The 16,041-nt window shown below is 39.0% G+C and overlaps 1 protein-coding gene across 1 annotated transcript in view; it reads left to right on the top strand.

Moving 5' to 3' along the window:
* E(bx) (nucleosome-remodeling factor subunit NURF301 E(bx)) overlaps positions 1-16,041 on the top strand; it is a 135,768-nt gene that overhangs the window by 109,832 nt on the left and 9,895 nt on the right. The window contains exons 24-26 of the mRNA XM_072306427.1: positions 5,272-5,548; positions 8,950-9,247; positions 12,980-13,163. Coding sequence (XP_072162528.1) covers positions 5,272-5,548; positions 8,950-9,247; positions 12,980-13,163 — 759 coding nt within the window. The remainder of the gene's footprint in view (positions 1-5,271; positions 5,549-8,949; positions 9,248-12,979; positions 13,164-16,041) is intronic.

The raw sequence follows: 16,041 nt of genomic DNA, 5'->3' as shown, positions 1-16,041 counted from the left end.
ATTCGTACATTTCCTGGAAAAAATACCCCTGGTTACTAAGTTTCATCAAAATCCACCGCTTAACGATCAAGACATCCATTTTCCGCTATTTTGAACTTGATCCATCCGCCGTTTTATGACGGTTATAGATGGCAACCTGCAATTAACGCGAATAATTGTCTTTTATTAAGTTCTTTCTAATGAGGTATCACACGATGGGGGTTCCCATTCTAGAATCGAAAATTGCCCTTATTCCCAACCCTTGAGGGGGCGAGGGGTAGGGTGGGACTTATTTTTTTAAATCGACAAAACCAAATGTTGTACGGTCTTAAATGGTTCTAGGTGATAAAAAAACACGGTAGCCAAGAGGATTTTGAGAAAAAAAATTTTAAACCCGGCGCGCACAGAGCCTAAACATCGAGATTTTTCCGGTTTTTTTGGCATTTTCGCCGTATATTTTTGATATTTTTGCCAGCAACACAGATTCGACGCTAGATGTCCAAAAATTGGTACAAACCTAGCACATACCTTGCAGATTCAGGGAAAATTTTTGTTTTTCTCCTAGGTCACTCTCAGTTCGCTTGGTAATGCCGAAACTCTCCGCTCGGAAGCTCTAAAAATCGAAATTTCGCCGTTTTTTAACGAATAATGAACTTTTTGAGCTACCTACAATGGTAGTAAAAATCCGAAAATTTGTGCAAAGCAAGTCCAGACCATCAGTATGGTAGGGCAAATGTCAGAAAACTCCTACGTCTTTTACTTTCTGCCAAGCTATGCCCATAATGGTGGAAAACTTGTCAAAAATAGCTCAACTTTGACCGTTTTTTCGCGTTCGAAAATTTATTGGACACCCTGTAATGACAATGAAGGTCCGAAAATTTGTGGAAAGTAAGTTCATACCATCTGTATGAAATAAAAAATTTTACTTGGTTCATAAGTCTTATATTCTTCGTCCTGCGATACCCGAAATGGCAGCAAAAACGTCAAAAATACCTCAAATTGGCCGTTTTTTGATAATTTTTTGGAACACCTTGTAGTGGCAGTGGAGGTCCGAGAATTTGTGCAAAGTAAGTTCATACCCTCCGCAAGGGATAAAAAATCTACTTGGTTCCTATGTCTTACATTCCTCGTTGCGCGGTGCCCGCAATCACTTCGAAAACGTCAAAAATACCTCAATTCGGCCGTTTCTTCAATGGCGAAATTTATTAGACACCCTGTAATGACACTGGAAGTTCGAAAATTGGGGAAAAGCAAGTCCATACCACCAGTATAAAAGGGCAAATTTCAAAAGGTCCATAGATGTTTGATTCTTGGTCGCACGGTGTCTTCAGATACACAAATATCGTGAAAAATACCTCCATTTTGACCGGTCTTTCGCTATTAAAATTTAATAGACACCCTGTAACGGCAACAGAGGTCGAAAAATTTGCTGAAAGTAAGATCATTCCATCTTCATGCAATGAAAAATTCTACATCGTTCCTATGGTATGCATTCCTCGTTGTGCGGTGCCCGCAATCGCATCGGAAAGGTCAAATATACCTGAATGCGGTCAATTTTTTTACCGAATTATTTTTGCAGACACCCTGTACTGACAGCGGAGGTCCGAAACTATGGAAGAAGCTAGTGGTGAAAGAAAGGAATGGATAAATTTAGGTATTTTAGAAAATTTCCTCCACTTCAGGGCGTCTAGCGACAACAATTATAAATGTAAGGGTCTTTGAAAAATTGCCGTTCCTTTCAGATGTATAAACAACGTATATTTACTTGGCACTTTTAAGAGTCGCTGATGTCATAACAGGGTGCCAAAAAAATTTCACATGCGAAAAATTGGCCGAATTGAGGTATTTTTGACGTTTTCGAAGTGATTGCGGGCACCGCACAACGAGGAATGCATACCATAGGAACGATGTAGAATTTTTCATTGCATGAAGATGGAATGATCTTACTTTCAGCAAATTTTTCGACCTCTGTTGCCGTTACAGGGTGTCTATTAAATTTTAATAGCGAAAGACCGGTCAAAATGGAGGTATTTTTCACGATATTTGTGTATCTGAAGACACCGTGCGACCAAGAATCAAACATCTATGGACCTTTTGAAATTTGCCCTTTTATACTGGTGGTATGGACTTGCTTTTCCCCAATTTTCGAACTTCCAGTGTCATTACAGGGTGTCTAATAAATTTCGCCATTGAAGAAACGGCCGAATTGAGGTATTTTTGACGTTTTCGAAGTGATTGCGGGCACCGCGCAACGAGGAATGTAAGACATAGGAACCAAGTAGATTTTTTATCCCTTGCGGAGGGTATGAACTTACTTTGCACAAATTCTCGGACCTCCACTGCCACTACAAGGTGTTCCAAAAAATTATCAAAAAACGGCCAATTTGAGGTATTTTTGACGTTTTTGCTGCCATTTCGGGTATCGCAGGACGAAGAATATAAGACTTATGAACCAAGTAAAATTTTTTATTTCATACAGATGGTATGAACTTACTTTCCACAAATTTTCGGACCTTCATTGTCATTACAGGGTGTCCAATAAATTTTCGAACGCGAAAAAAACGGTCAAAGTTGAGCTATTTTTGACAAGTTTTCCACCATTATGGGCATAGCTTGGCAGAAAGTAAAAGACGTAGGAGTTTTCTGACATTTGCCCTACCATACTGATGGTCTGGACTTGCTTTGCACAAATTTTCGGATTTTTACTACCATTGTAGGTAGCTCAAAAAGTTCATTATTCGTTAAAAAACGGCGAAATTTCGATTTTTAGAGCTTCCGAGCGGAGAGTTTCGGCATTACCAAGCGAACTGAGAGTGACCTAGGAGAAAAACAAAAATTTTCCCTGAATCTGCAAGGTATGTGCTAGGTTTGTACCAATTTTTGGACATCTAGCGTCGAATCTGTGTTGCTGGCAAAAATATCAAAAATATACGGCGAAAATGCCAAAAAAACCGGAAAAATCTCGATGTTTAGGCTCTGTGCGCGCCGGGTTTAAAATTTTTTTTCTCAAAATCCTCTTGGCTACCGTGTTTTTTTATCACCTAGAACCATTTAAGACCGTACAACATTTGGTTTTGTCGATTTAAAAAAATAAGTCCCACCCTACCCCTCGCCCCCTCAAGGGTTGGGAATAAGGGCAATTTTCGATTCTAGAATGGGAACCCCCATCGTGTGATACCTCATTAGAAAGAACTTAATAAAAGACAATTATTCGCGTTAATTGCAGGTTGCCATCTATAACCGTCATAAAACGGCGGATGGATCAAGTTCAAAATAGCGGAAAATGGATGTCTTGATCGTTAAGCGGTGGATTTTGATGAAACTTAGTAACCAGGGGTATTTTTTCCAGGAAATGTACGAATCTGACATCAGAATGCAAAAAATATTACGATGTTTTAAAATTGGCAGGCTTTCAAATGACGGTCATATCGATATTTTCGAGAAGTTGAACCTACCACCCACCTCCCTGGGGGCAAGGGAGTCATAACCCTTCACCAAAAATGTACCTACTTTAATTCAAGGAAGTTTCGTCCAAACCGTAAGTCAATATCTGCCAACGTTCTCGAGGTATTAACAAGTACCCATACCTTGTGCACACCCTGTACAGAAAAAGACACCCCCCCCCCCCAAAAAAAAACAAAGTGAGGGTTTGTGAAATATGTAGAAAAATCCACCACACGTAGCTGAATCAACCACCGCGAAATGCGCTTCGATATCTAAATCAGAAAACAATTTATAGTTGGAATTGAACATTAAAATACCTGCAGAATTGAGTGAAAATCGGGGACTTTGATCCCCTGTATCTCGAAAACCCTGTATCACTCCGGAAGCCCCGGAGTGTCTCGGGACCATGTGCATTCGATGGTCCGGCCTAAATGACCCGATAATCATTACCCATGACGGCACAGGTTTTTTCACGCCAAAATTGGGGGAAAATCGGCCCAAAGCACCCCTAAAATCCAAAAAAAGGCCCATTTTTCGGTCAATGAAGCTTCGGACCGATTCAGGACCCTGCTCAATCGATTCCTGGTCCAAAAATACGTAGAGTCCATTGCACATGTACCATTTTACATATGCACAACCCATCGGAATTTAATCATCGATCGTCTTTGAAGGCCATTTTAGGCCAAAAACACAAAAATCGATTTTATTTTCGAAGAGCTCGACAGAATATTTTCATTTTAGGCTTTAATGACTATGTGTGCATCCTACTTCAAGATCCCGAAGGAATTTTGAGTGGGCAACACAATTTCATTTACCTCCCTCTGAAACGAACCGTGAGGCGTGTCTTGTGATAGGGAACAACATATCCAACTCCGGGCAAAATCCAAGAGTAGGGCAAAATCGCAGATTTTGAATAACCCTCTTTGATCATATAGTACTTTTCAATTATTTTGGAGAGGAATGGAGGAAAAGCAATTGGTCTATAATTGTTAAAGTCCCTTTTGGAACCTTGCTTATGTATTGGGATGATCTTTGCAACTCTAAGCTGGTCAGGAAATTTTGTGGAGTGGACCGTATGATTACAGCTTTGAAAAAAAGGGGTTTATTAGAACATCCATGTTACTAAGAAGAACCCTGTTGGGTATTCTATCCAAACCTATCTCTACTTTTTTATTTAGACCTTTAATTATTTCCTCTATTTTTGCCTTACTTGGAGACTTGAAGTTAAAAGTACTGTTTACCGCTCTTCTCATTACATTGTTTGCCTGTGCTACACTTCCAGTTTTTGAAAATTTTTCTCTGATGTTGGCAAAACTTTCATTAAATTTACAGGCAATCTCTGTCAGGTCATCATATAATAGCACAGTCCATTTATAATTAGATCATTAACATTTTCATTAATTACTTTAGATTCCAACTCATTATTTATATATTTCCCACTTTCAGCAGTTTGCTTGCTTTTTATTACTCATTTTATTCGTTTGACATTACTAGAGTACCTGCATGCACAAATTAATTTCTTTATTCTCTTGTTGGCTCTATTTACAAGTTGGACACTGGTCATTTTTACTTTTAAATATTTTTTTTTCGGCTTTGAATTTTTTCTGAAGTAAATGTGCAGCTGTTTATGTTCACAACTACTCCTAAATTATTTTTTTCCAAAATGTAATTTGGTTCTTTTCCGCTCAATCCAGTCAAATGTAACATTATCTCATTTCATTAAAATTATGAAATAAAAGGAGAGTTAATTAAACTTGACTGGACAATAACTTCTTTTAACATTTAATAATTCCCTAGTTTATGTAGAAATCAAAACTACTTTCAACACCTACTTCACCTGTGTCACAGATTCTAAACACTGCTCTAACATCCGGTTCGCAACTAGCAGCCAAGCAACAACAGTCACAACCACAGTTGCAACAGCAGCAGCAAGAACCACCACAACAACAGCAGCAGTTAGAACAACAACAATTATTGCAACAACAGCAGCAACAATTATTGCAGCAGCAGCAGTTGCAACAACAACGGCAGATGGACCAGACGCTCATCCAGGCTGCATCCAATGCCACACCTGTCATGAAACAAGGAACCAAATTTATTCTTACACCAGATTACGTGCAACAAAGTAAGTTTATCATCCATTGTTTCACATCTGTGAGAAACACTTCTCTCAGATTGGATTGATGGATTCTTACTTCTTAATAGAATTTCTGCAAGTGAATTTGTTAGAGTGGTATTTATTTACTGTCAACCTCCATTACAACAACACAAAATTTCCTCCGGAGGATGATGAGCCCGAAACATTTGGTTTTCATGTTAGCAGCATTGAGGATCACATCAAAAATTCTTGACCCACCTCCCAAATGAGCTTGTTCAGTAATTTGTAATTCTTGCATTTTTGAAACCTAGGAAGTGCACATAGTTCACAGGAATTTTCCCCGATTTTTTGAGCATTTTTAACCCATGAAATACGAGTTTAAAGTTCCGTATTTTGAGCTCCAACTTCAACGCGCATCGCTCGGGTTATCCAAGATGGCGTCCATTCTATCTGTCCGGCGATGGCCACCTTTTTGTCCTCGCGTGCCGGCAAGGAACCTCTGCCGTGTGGCAGTCCAAGAAGTAAACAAACAAACATTAGGCTGAATCTGTCCGACTCAATTAGAAAAGCAAGCGCAAGAAGCTCAAGCCAGTATCAGGTAACCACGCTTTCTTCCAATCTATTATCTTATTCTCTCTTATTTTCTCTTTGAGTTCGATGGATTCAGCGCGGCAGAGGTACCTCGCCGGCACGTGAGGTCAAAAGTGTGGCCATCGCTGGACGGATAGAATGGACGCCATCTTGGATAACCCGAGCGACGCGCGTTGAAGTGGGAGCTCGAAATATCGAACTTTGAACTCGTATTCTGTGGGTTAAACATGCTCCCAAAAATCGGGGAAAATTCCTGTGAACTATGTGCACTTCCTAGTTTTCAAAAATGCAAGATTTACAAATTACTGAACAAGCTCATAGGGTGGAAAAGTGGACGGATGCAAACGTTGGCTGAAATTCATCAAGTAACTGAGTCAAGTTCTTGACCTCAGCAGAGCTTTTTCTTCTTTGGATCGAAACCCTGCTGGTTCGGTCAAAAAACCTAAAGAAATCTACCTGCGATAATTGGTGAAGCGACATTTCACCGCGGTGACCATTCACCGTAAGCCCTTTTCACCGCGCAACATTTCACCGCCAGTAATAATTTCTAAGGCTAAACTTTTCCTTCACACTTTTCTAGGCTTAGGACTGGCTAAATGGGCGTGTTTAAAAAGTTGTGTTTAAAGGAATAGTTCTAGGGATTGAGTATCAGGAATAACTAAGGGTTCAAAGGAGGATTGATGAGATTGGAAGATAAAATACTCAGGAAAAAATAGGATTCATTAAGGATAATACTTTTAACAAAAGGATGAGCAAAAGGAGACAAAAGAATTGATCAAGGATAATACCTTTATTTTCTGAACCAAACGTAAAGTTCTAAATTGTGTGCAATGCCTTTGAGAAAATCTAGGACAGGACTTGACTCAAACTCTTGACATATATTTTGGAGCCGAAGAGTGAGCTTTGCATATTTCTCGATCTGGCCCGGCTTCTATTTACCAGATGTGTACTCTTCCAACTGCCACCGTGTTGTCATCTCCTATTTCTGAAGCATTTTGAGAACTTTCCATAAAGTCGGATTTTTGCGCCCAACGCGGAGTTTACAGTGTTTTACCAGCCTTTGATACCATTATTCGTGCGAGGAAGGCCTTTGATTTTTGCTAAATTGCAATTCCACATTTCAATTGAAAAAATGGGGCGTTGTCTCTGTCTCCTTCTATTAAGTGGATTGCATTTTGCAAAAAGGAACCACTAGCATTGCAATGTCGCTAAGATTGTGCAACTTCTTTTGTCTTGGAGGAAAAACCCGATTATCCCTTAATAGTTTCTATTTTACTCGCTAAAAACTGTAAATTTAAGACAAAAAGACCATCTAAATTTCATAGTTTTTCACAATTTCTGCAATTTTATTGCAAAGGATGAAGTTGCACAATCTTAGCATCATCGCAATGCTAGTGGTTCCTTTTTGCAAAATGCAATCCAAGTCTTCCTATTCAAGTGTCTTCAAAATAATTGGTGAGGTCGTTCAGTTTTTCGTTTTCTTCGTTCTCTTTGAAGAATTTACTTTCCATCAAAATATGGTAGGCCTTTAGGATGGCGTCTGGGGGTACAAAAGCGAGGGCTGCCAGTTCGCGAATGTGGAGAGCAAAATCAGGATTTTCATTGTAAGCTGTTTGGAGTCCGGACTTTTGAATTCCCCCTCCAAATGCACTGTAAGAAGTGGAAGTAGCAACCTCTCACCATAGCATTTCGGAAGATCTTTCGTATTGCGTTTTTTTTACCTCACCCATTTTCATAGTACGTTTTGACTTGAGATCCATTTTAGCAATCCACCATGAAATGTCGCGCAGTGAAAAGTGTCCATGGTGAAAGGTCGCTGCGGTGAAATGTTGCATAATCGCGATAATTCGCCTTTTGACATCCTAGTTTTAAGTTTCTGTTCTTTTCAAATGAATCCAATACTAAAATATTTAGGGGATGCATTCAAATTGGTGAAGTCCCTCTCTTTTGGAAGTCGACAAATTTTTAGGTCATTCCACAGTATGCAGAAAATATGCCTTCTCTAACAAATTCAAAGCTTTCCTTTTCACATGTGAGTGTTGTTAAGTCAGATCATAAGTTGAAACAGTCATACCCCAATATTTTGAATCATTGCCAAAATGAGTTGGCGCTTTTAGAAGTTTACAAAATAAGATCCCTAATTTGATTATCTCAAGCTAGCTTGGCCCCTCTAAATAATTCAACAGTTTTTGTAGAACGGTAGGTATAAACTTATGATTCCTTTAAGAAAAGACCTTCCATATTTCAAATTATTCTGACTATTCTATTTTCAATTATTTATATTATTTGATTTCTATACAGCCATTGTGCTCTATGCAGCGAAGTATAGCCTTTGACAAGGCAAATGCAAGATATGTTGGGGGCAGCTGAAATGAATTTTTGGCAGCGGTCTCCTGGCATCTCGAGACGGGACCAAGTCTATAATGAAAGAGTTTGACCGGTGATGAGGATTAAAATTGATATCGTGCATGATGTCATGTCCAGACAGTTAGTTATGGACATGTGTAATGAATGTCAGAGGAGAGGTTGCTCACACAAGTTTTAGATTGGGTACCACCCGGGAGGAGGCGAAACGGACGTCCCATGAAGGGGTGGCGGCAGGGCATTAATGAAGAGAGGTTATGTTGTCAGTCGCCTGATGACCTTTGGGAACGTAGAGACATGTAGCGTTTGGGTGTCACAGAACACCAGAGTGCATTTTAGGAGCAGCTTTTATGTTATCTGATTTCTATTGGGTCTTGTATGAAGGAGCTACCTTACACATTGGTGATACGACTTTTAATGAGAAAGTGTCTTAAACATTTGTGAGGGCAGTAATTCAGTTTTGATTTTTGTAGCCATCAAAAGTGCATTGAAACAGGAGAACCTCAGTCCGGAGGTGGAAGAGAAACTCCTTCAATACCAAAGATACCAAGAAAAGCAATTGAGAGACTCACCAAACTTGAGAGATTCACCAAACTCACGAGAATCTTTCACATCGATATCCCGACCTCAGCAGGTTCATCAGATCCAGACACAACAGTCACCATCTTCTCCCACCAGATCAAGCAACAGAAAGCGGCCTACACCTTCAGAAGTAGAAACCGAGTCTCCCAAGAAAAGGCCTGCAAGATCCCATGAACAAAAAGAGTCCAAGTGAGTTAATCAGCAATGCTTTACATTGATCTTCTTTCTGTACCATTAGACCAGTAACTTATCACGATAGTAAATTTAAACTGGAAAACAATGGAGTTAAAATTATGAGACTTAAATTTTTTTTAAAAAAACTTACTATATTACCTAATGAACTCATTTAAGGTGTTGTTTGCTCCATGGGGTTTTCATGACCTCTTCTTCAGTTGCAGAGATCCTGTTTTTTTCAGTCCTTTCCACTTGTCTTGAAGTCGTGAAAAGATATGACTTTAAATTCAACTTTTCAGCAGATAAGTTATAAAATCACGTTTTGATAGTTTAAGCTTATGTAGGGTGTTCCAAAAGTCCCACTCCACCTCTTTAACTTTTGAACGGCTTGAGATAGAAAAACGAAACTTTGAGAATGTTTCCATCTTAAAGAGGACCAGCTTTCAGGGAGGTCAAAATTTTTGCCCCTCCCTCAGGGGAGGGAAGGCCCCCACCTTTTTTTCAAATGGTAACCCCTATCTTGTAATAAATCATTCGAAAGTACATTAAAAACTAAGAATTGTTGCGCCAACTGCAGATTAATATCTTAATTTTTGATCGAGTTATGATAGGTCAAAGGTCTAATTTGACCTATTTTCAAAATATTTTAACTCCGGTTCAAATTATCGCAAAGAAAAAAAATTAAACAGGAAAATTCTCTAAATTGTGTTCGCTTTTAAGTAAAAATCACAGATAGCACTTCGAAGTAATTTTAAGTGAGAGTTTGGACCCCTTAATCCGTCAATTCCAAGGTCATTCGATTTTCCGGCGAAATGAGCCAATTTCCCTTAACTTTGCCCCCACATTATCTCAGTAAGGTCAAAATCAGTTCAACATTACGTTTGCAAGTCCCCAAATTTCGGGAAAAGTTAAAAAAAAACGAAATTTAAAGAGTCAAATTTAATCACCTTGAAGTTCGTTTTTTTAACTTTTCCCGAAATTTGGGGACTTAAGGTATAAAATCGGTCTAAATGCTTGGTTTTTTCGTTCACTTTCTATTGGTTTAATGACTTTCATCCCAGTGGGGCCTGCAGCCAACTATAGAAAAATTGAAATGAAAGGAAAGTGATTAGATGAAAAATATGTTATGCTTTAGATAAATGAGTGAGTTAAAGAGGAGTGAAACGTCAAGGGTTCTAGAGGAGTTGTTTTCAATTGATGCCTAGTTTCTGTGTCTAATATTAATGGAAATACCGCTCTTTGAAAAACACAACCAACAACATTATCCCCTGCCGTAGTACATATCATGGTTCCTTCCTCTTTACATTAATCAGTCAGTGAGACACACATTTTCCTTGGTTGCTTGCTTTAAAACATGGAGGAAATCAAGGTGGAAGGAGTCATGATATGCACTACTGTGGTGAATGATGTCACTTGCCATGTTTTTTGAACTTGTTATCTTCGTTAATTTATTCGACGCGGAAATTTTGTTTGTGGATGGATCTTATTAATTTTTCGTTATAATCTGAAATCAGAAAACACGGCTCTATGACTAACACAATTGTTCACCATCATGGGAACTTGCTGTTTACTTCACAGTGCCCTGCAGAAGGAAGAAATCGGTATATTTCCTCCATTAATGTAGAGCAAGATAAACTTAAGTAATGCCTTGTTCTCCGGGAGCTGTGCTTCCTATTTATGAATAAATTTTCAAAATGTAAATCAAGCATATGATATTTATATCACCCATGCTTTAAATATGGCTGAAAATTGAATAATCAGAACTGGAGGGGTTTTCTATCATTTATAAATTCTTGGGTTTTATTCCCTGCTTATTAATGATGTTATTAAATGAGGCTGCAAAAAATTTATCTGAATATTGAAAACCAATTCTCAGACCTCAAGATCTGAAAACTTCAAGGAAATATACTGTACGAGGGCTGTCCCAAAAGAAACCAGACTTGTGTCATAGAAGGCGAACCGAGCGTGGTAATGAAGTTTTCTTGGGCTTGTTTGAAAGCTGATAAGCTACCAGAGATGCTTGTTTTTACAGAATGCAAAAATTCGTCTTGGTAAGGAAACTACATGCTTCGGAATAAAGGAAAGTCAGACTCAAGTTGCGATTTTTGTCGATATTTCAAGAAGAATTTAGATACATCTTTAAAAAAACCCCAGGTTTTAAGTTAAAAACTTCGTTGCTCTCTTATTCAAATGCTTAAGAATAAGGAAATTAACAATTTAAGCAGCTCACCAAGTCATCACCTATCCCCTTGAAAACACTCGCCAGCTTTGTCGATGCATTTTTGCCAGCGTTTCTTCAATTGGGAGAAACACTGTTTGAAATCCTGATGTTTGAATGATCGCAATTCCTTCAAGGTGTTCTCTTGAATTTCCGGAATGGTTTGAAAACGTCGATCTTTCAAGATAAATTTAAGTCATGGAAATAAGCAAAAAATCACACGAAGCCAGATCAGGTGAATAAGGGGGATAAGGGAGGACACTCATGACATTCTTTGCACAAAATTCGCGAATTTGGAGGGATGCATGGGCAGGTGCATTATCTCGTGATGCAGAAACCAGAAATTCTCTCTCCAAAGTTCGGGCCTTTTTCTGCGGACATTTCCGCGTAATCATCTCAGAACACCATTGTAATATTCGCGATTGACAGTTTCACCTTGAAGGAATTGCGATCATTCAAACCTCGGGATTTCAAACAGTGTTTCTCCCAATTAAAGAAACGGTGGCAAAAATTCATCGACAAAGCTGGCGAGTATTTTGAAGGGGATAGGTGATGACTTGGTGAACTGTTTAAAATGTTAATTTCCTTATCTTTCAGCATTTGAATAAGAGAGCAACGTAGTTTTTAACTTTAAACCTGGGGTTTTTTTTAAAGATGTATCTAAATTTTTCTTGAAATATCGACAAAAATCGCAACTTGAGTCTGACTTTCCTTTATTCCAAAGCGTGTAGTTTCCTTACCAAGACGAATTTTTGCATTCTGTAAAAACAAGTATCTCTGGTAGCTTATCAGCTTTCAAACAAGCCCAAGAAAACTTTATTACAACGCTCGGTTCGCCTTCTATGACAAAAGTCCGGTTTCTTTTGGGACAGCCCTCGTAAAGAATGGGAAACAGGAATATCATTTAAGTTATTTAAAGGAAATACTGGAAACAACAATTTTAAATTTATGACTCAACTAAGATCTTTTCAAAATTTTGTCCATAAGTATTTCAACATTAGCGTGACCTTAAAATTGTCTGAAAAAGCGCATATTTTAGGTAAAATTTTGCACTGAACTTTTTCTTGCACCTGCTAAGGCATTAAAAAGCAAAACTGTTTATTTTTAGAGACTTACATAGGAGTACAAAATAGGCAGTTTCTTTCTCAGAATCTGTGAGTAGCAGTCAGGGAAAAGTTAGGACATTATGTGCTCAAGAACCTCACCTCAAAAGTCAGGGTTAAGTTTGATAATCTTTGAATTCTAGAACGTGTGTCCCCTTGACAAAGATGAATGAAAATTTAAGGCAACAAAGAAATTTATCCTGGACGCAACAAAACTGGAAAATCAACTGGAGCAAAAAAATAAGTTAAAAGACAATGAAGCAACTCAATGCTCAGAGTTAAAGAACAGAAGTGGAAATAAATAGCTCTGAAGAAACAAGCTGAATATGATTCAGTTATGTCTCTTTATTTCAAACTTTGTATGTTGGTCACTTTTCTTGCTTAGCTAGCTAAATTTTACTCTTTTTACTTTTGATTTCTCTCCAGGACTGTTGAAAAGGTATCCCCTTCAGGACCGAAGGCCCGAGCAGGAAAGTTACAAGAAGAAAAAAAGCGACAGCAAATTCAGTCAAAATTGCAGGTGTTGGTCTTTCGGCACAAGGAGCTTTTAAAGAAGGACATGGTCAAAAAACGTGCTCTTCTTGAAAAAGAATTTCAAGTTTCGATACAGGTGAACTCTTACTGTTAACTTTTTATCTGAGTGAAAGATCCTCAAATTAATGGTCTCCTTTGTGCTTTATTGATGCACACATTGTAGCACTGTAAAACATCTGATGATCATGTGATCTGCAAGGAAATTTTGTCCAAAAGGAAACCAAAAAAAAGGACCCCATACCATCCTAATGGGAAATCCCCCCCCCCCTCTCAGGTCAAATCTTTTTTATTTTGTTGCTTTGAAAGCGGGGAGAAAACCGAGTTCCGGCAACTACTGCTCGCATGTGCCAGGAAGGGGCGATCAGTCCCACCCCCCCGACAGCCGCACTCAGCTAACAGGGGGTTCGAGAGGGTCACCCGCACCCCGCACACACGTGATTGAGGCATGCTCGATGGTCAGCAGCGCGCGAGATATGTTGCTCAGCTAATCATTCTGATCAAAAGCTCTCACACGCCCAAAGAGATCCCATGTGCGGTTTTCGAGATATTTGCCGTTTTACATGCGTGAACGGAGGTCCCGCCGGCCGTACCATTGTGTGGCGCTACTTACTACTACCCTTTCCTTCCAGACCCCTCCAGCCCCTCTCCGCTTCTCCGCCACCCATACCCAATGCTCGGACTCGGACGCTCACGAGGCTTTGCTCATCGTCACCGGCTTGGTTGGTCTTATCTGGATGGTGTTACTACGTGACGTTATTTTTTTTGTTGATCATGCCAAAGAAAATCTTCAACCACAAAATTAAGGCTTACAAAGAAAAAGGTCTTCTCTCCTGGAAACTTTTTTTGGGAAAGTGAGGAAATCCTGAAATGAACACCAGAGCCAAAAATAAATCTTCGTAGATATTCTGATGATTTGTCGATCTTAAAACGATAAAGACAGCCCATACTTCTAGATAAACCAAGAGACGGTGTCCTTGTCACCTGACACAATCCTCCACTCTGATTGGCTCAGAGTGAATAAAGCTGGAGAGTGAGTAAAAGAGACGGAAATAATGAAGTGTGCAATCTGTTAAAATATGTAAATGACCACGCCACATGTTTAGACAATGAAGAGGTGGCTGCAAAAACAGCTCATTCACAAAAACCTTGTTTTGAGAAAATGAATAAATTTTCTTGCATTCTCATAGTACAGGGTTGCCACAGTCAAGGAATACTGGAGAAACCGGGAAATGTCAGGGAAAATGACGATAATGCTAGGGAAAATTTGCTACCTCTATTTGTTTTCTAGAATGGTTTTGAAGTTCGGAACAGCAAATTTTGCCTGAAAACATTTTTCACTATGTCTTCTCAACCACTTGTCATATCTTCAGTTGTCAGGAAATTTCACCAAAATGTGTCAAGGAAATCAGGGAAATGTCAGGGAATATCATTTTCCAAATTCTATGGCAACCTTGACTGTAAGAACCCTCGTTAAAGGAGAGTTGCATAAAGATATATGATTTTTTTTATTCATGGTCTTTTGTAGTATATTTAAAAAAAATTGTGTCATGAGCTATCTTTGCATCCCACTGTTGGGTATACATACAGGGTGTTAGAAAAGTCCCCTCCCCCTCATCTAACTTTTTACCTAATAGAGGTAGAGATTTGAAACTTGGAGGACGCTCCTAGGTCAAAGGGAGCTGCTCTTTGACTCCCTAAAATTTTCAGGGGTCCCTTTAGGGGAGTAACAGACCCCAACTTTTTATTTTCAAATGAGAAGACCGTTCTTTTGATACCTTGTTCGAAAGAGAATTAAAAAAAGAAAACTTTTTGCGCAAACCCGAAGTCAATACCTTAAACCGTTTCAAAATGGCGGCCGGTTAAAGATCAAGATGGCCTAAAATTGAAACCAAGGTTTTTTGTCAATGGATTTGCCTGAAACTTTGCATGAGGGGGTATTTTAACACGAGAAAAACGAATTTGACGATAGATTTTTAAAAATACCGAAACTGTCAAAATGGCGACTGGTCGAAGTTCAAAATGGCCAAAAGTCGACAGCTCGATTATTTGCTTATGGATTTGCCTGAAACTTGGATTCTAGGAGTATTATGGCATGAGAGTAACTTTGAAATTAGATTTCTAAAAAAAAAAAAATTCGGCCATTTTGAACTTCAACCAGCCGCCATTTAGACAATTTTGGTTTTATTAAAAAGCTAACGTCAAATTCGTTTTTCTTGTGTTAAAATTCCCCCATATACGGAGTTTCAGGCAAATCCATCGACAGAAAACCTAGGATACAATTTCTGGCCAAAAGTTGGGGTCCGTAACCCCCCCCCCCCTCCCCTAAGGAGGGCCCCCTGATAATTTTAGGGTGGTCAAAAAGTAGCTTTCTTAGACCTGGGAACGTCCTCCAAGTTTCTAATCTCTACCTCAATTAGGTAAAAAGTTGGACGGGGGGGAGGGAACTTTTCTAACACCCTGAATGAGGACTTATATGTAACAATTGTGGTCGCTGCCATCTGCCATTTTTAGGGAAAACGCTTTTTTCAAATTCTGGGGCCCTCAAAAATGCCTGTGCAAAGTTTCAGAATCCAGCTTAATTTTTCGGCGAGATATGAAGTGAAAACCATGTTATTTGTAAAAACAGCGGTTATGAGAATCCATTGTTCTCCCCTGCAGGCGCGGCAGGAAACTGTGGAGATTTGAACGCACTCTAGATAACTGCCTGTGCACCGGCCATGGGCTGCAGCTGACACTCGAATGATACAAATTGGGACCGTCCCGCCAGAATTGTCGAATTTTTAACTGATTTTATAATTTTTCCCTTATTTTTGTTGTTGAAGTTACAAACGGTTTAGTTTTTTTTTCAAATGTGTTAAATGAATCAGCATTTTGACTTACTTATGGTTCATTCCATTCGTTCCACCACTTCCACCAGCCTCACCCTTCCTGAAGACTTTGTTTCATGCATAAAA

Source organism: Bemisia tabaci, chromosome 1 (assembly GCF_918797505.1).
Source record: "Bemisia tabaci chromosome 1, PGI_BMITA_v3".
Classification (NCBI taxonomy): Eukaryota; Metazoa; Arthropoda; class Insecta; order Hemiptera; family Aleyrodidae; genus Bemisia; species Bemisia tabaci.
This window is presented reverse-complemented; position numbering and strand designations above follow the sequence as displayed.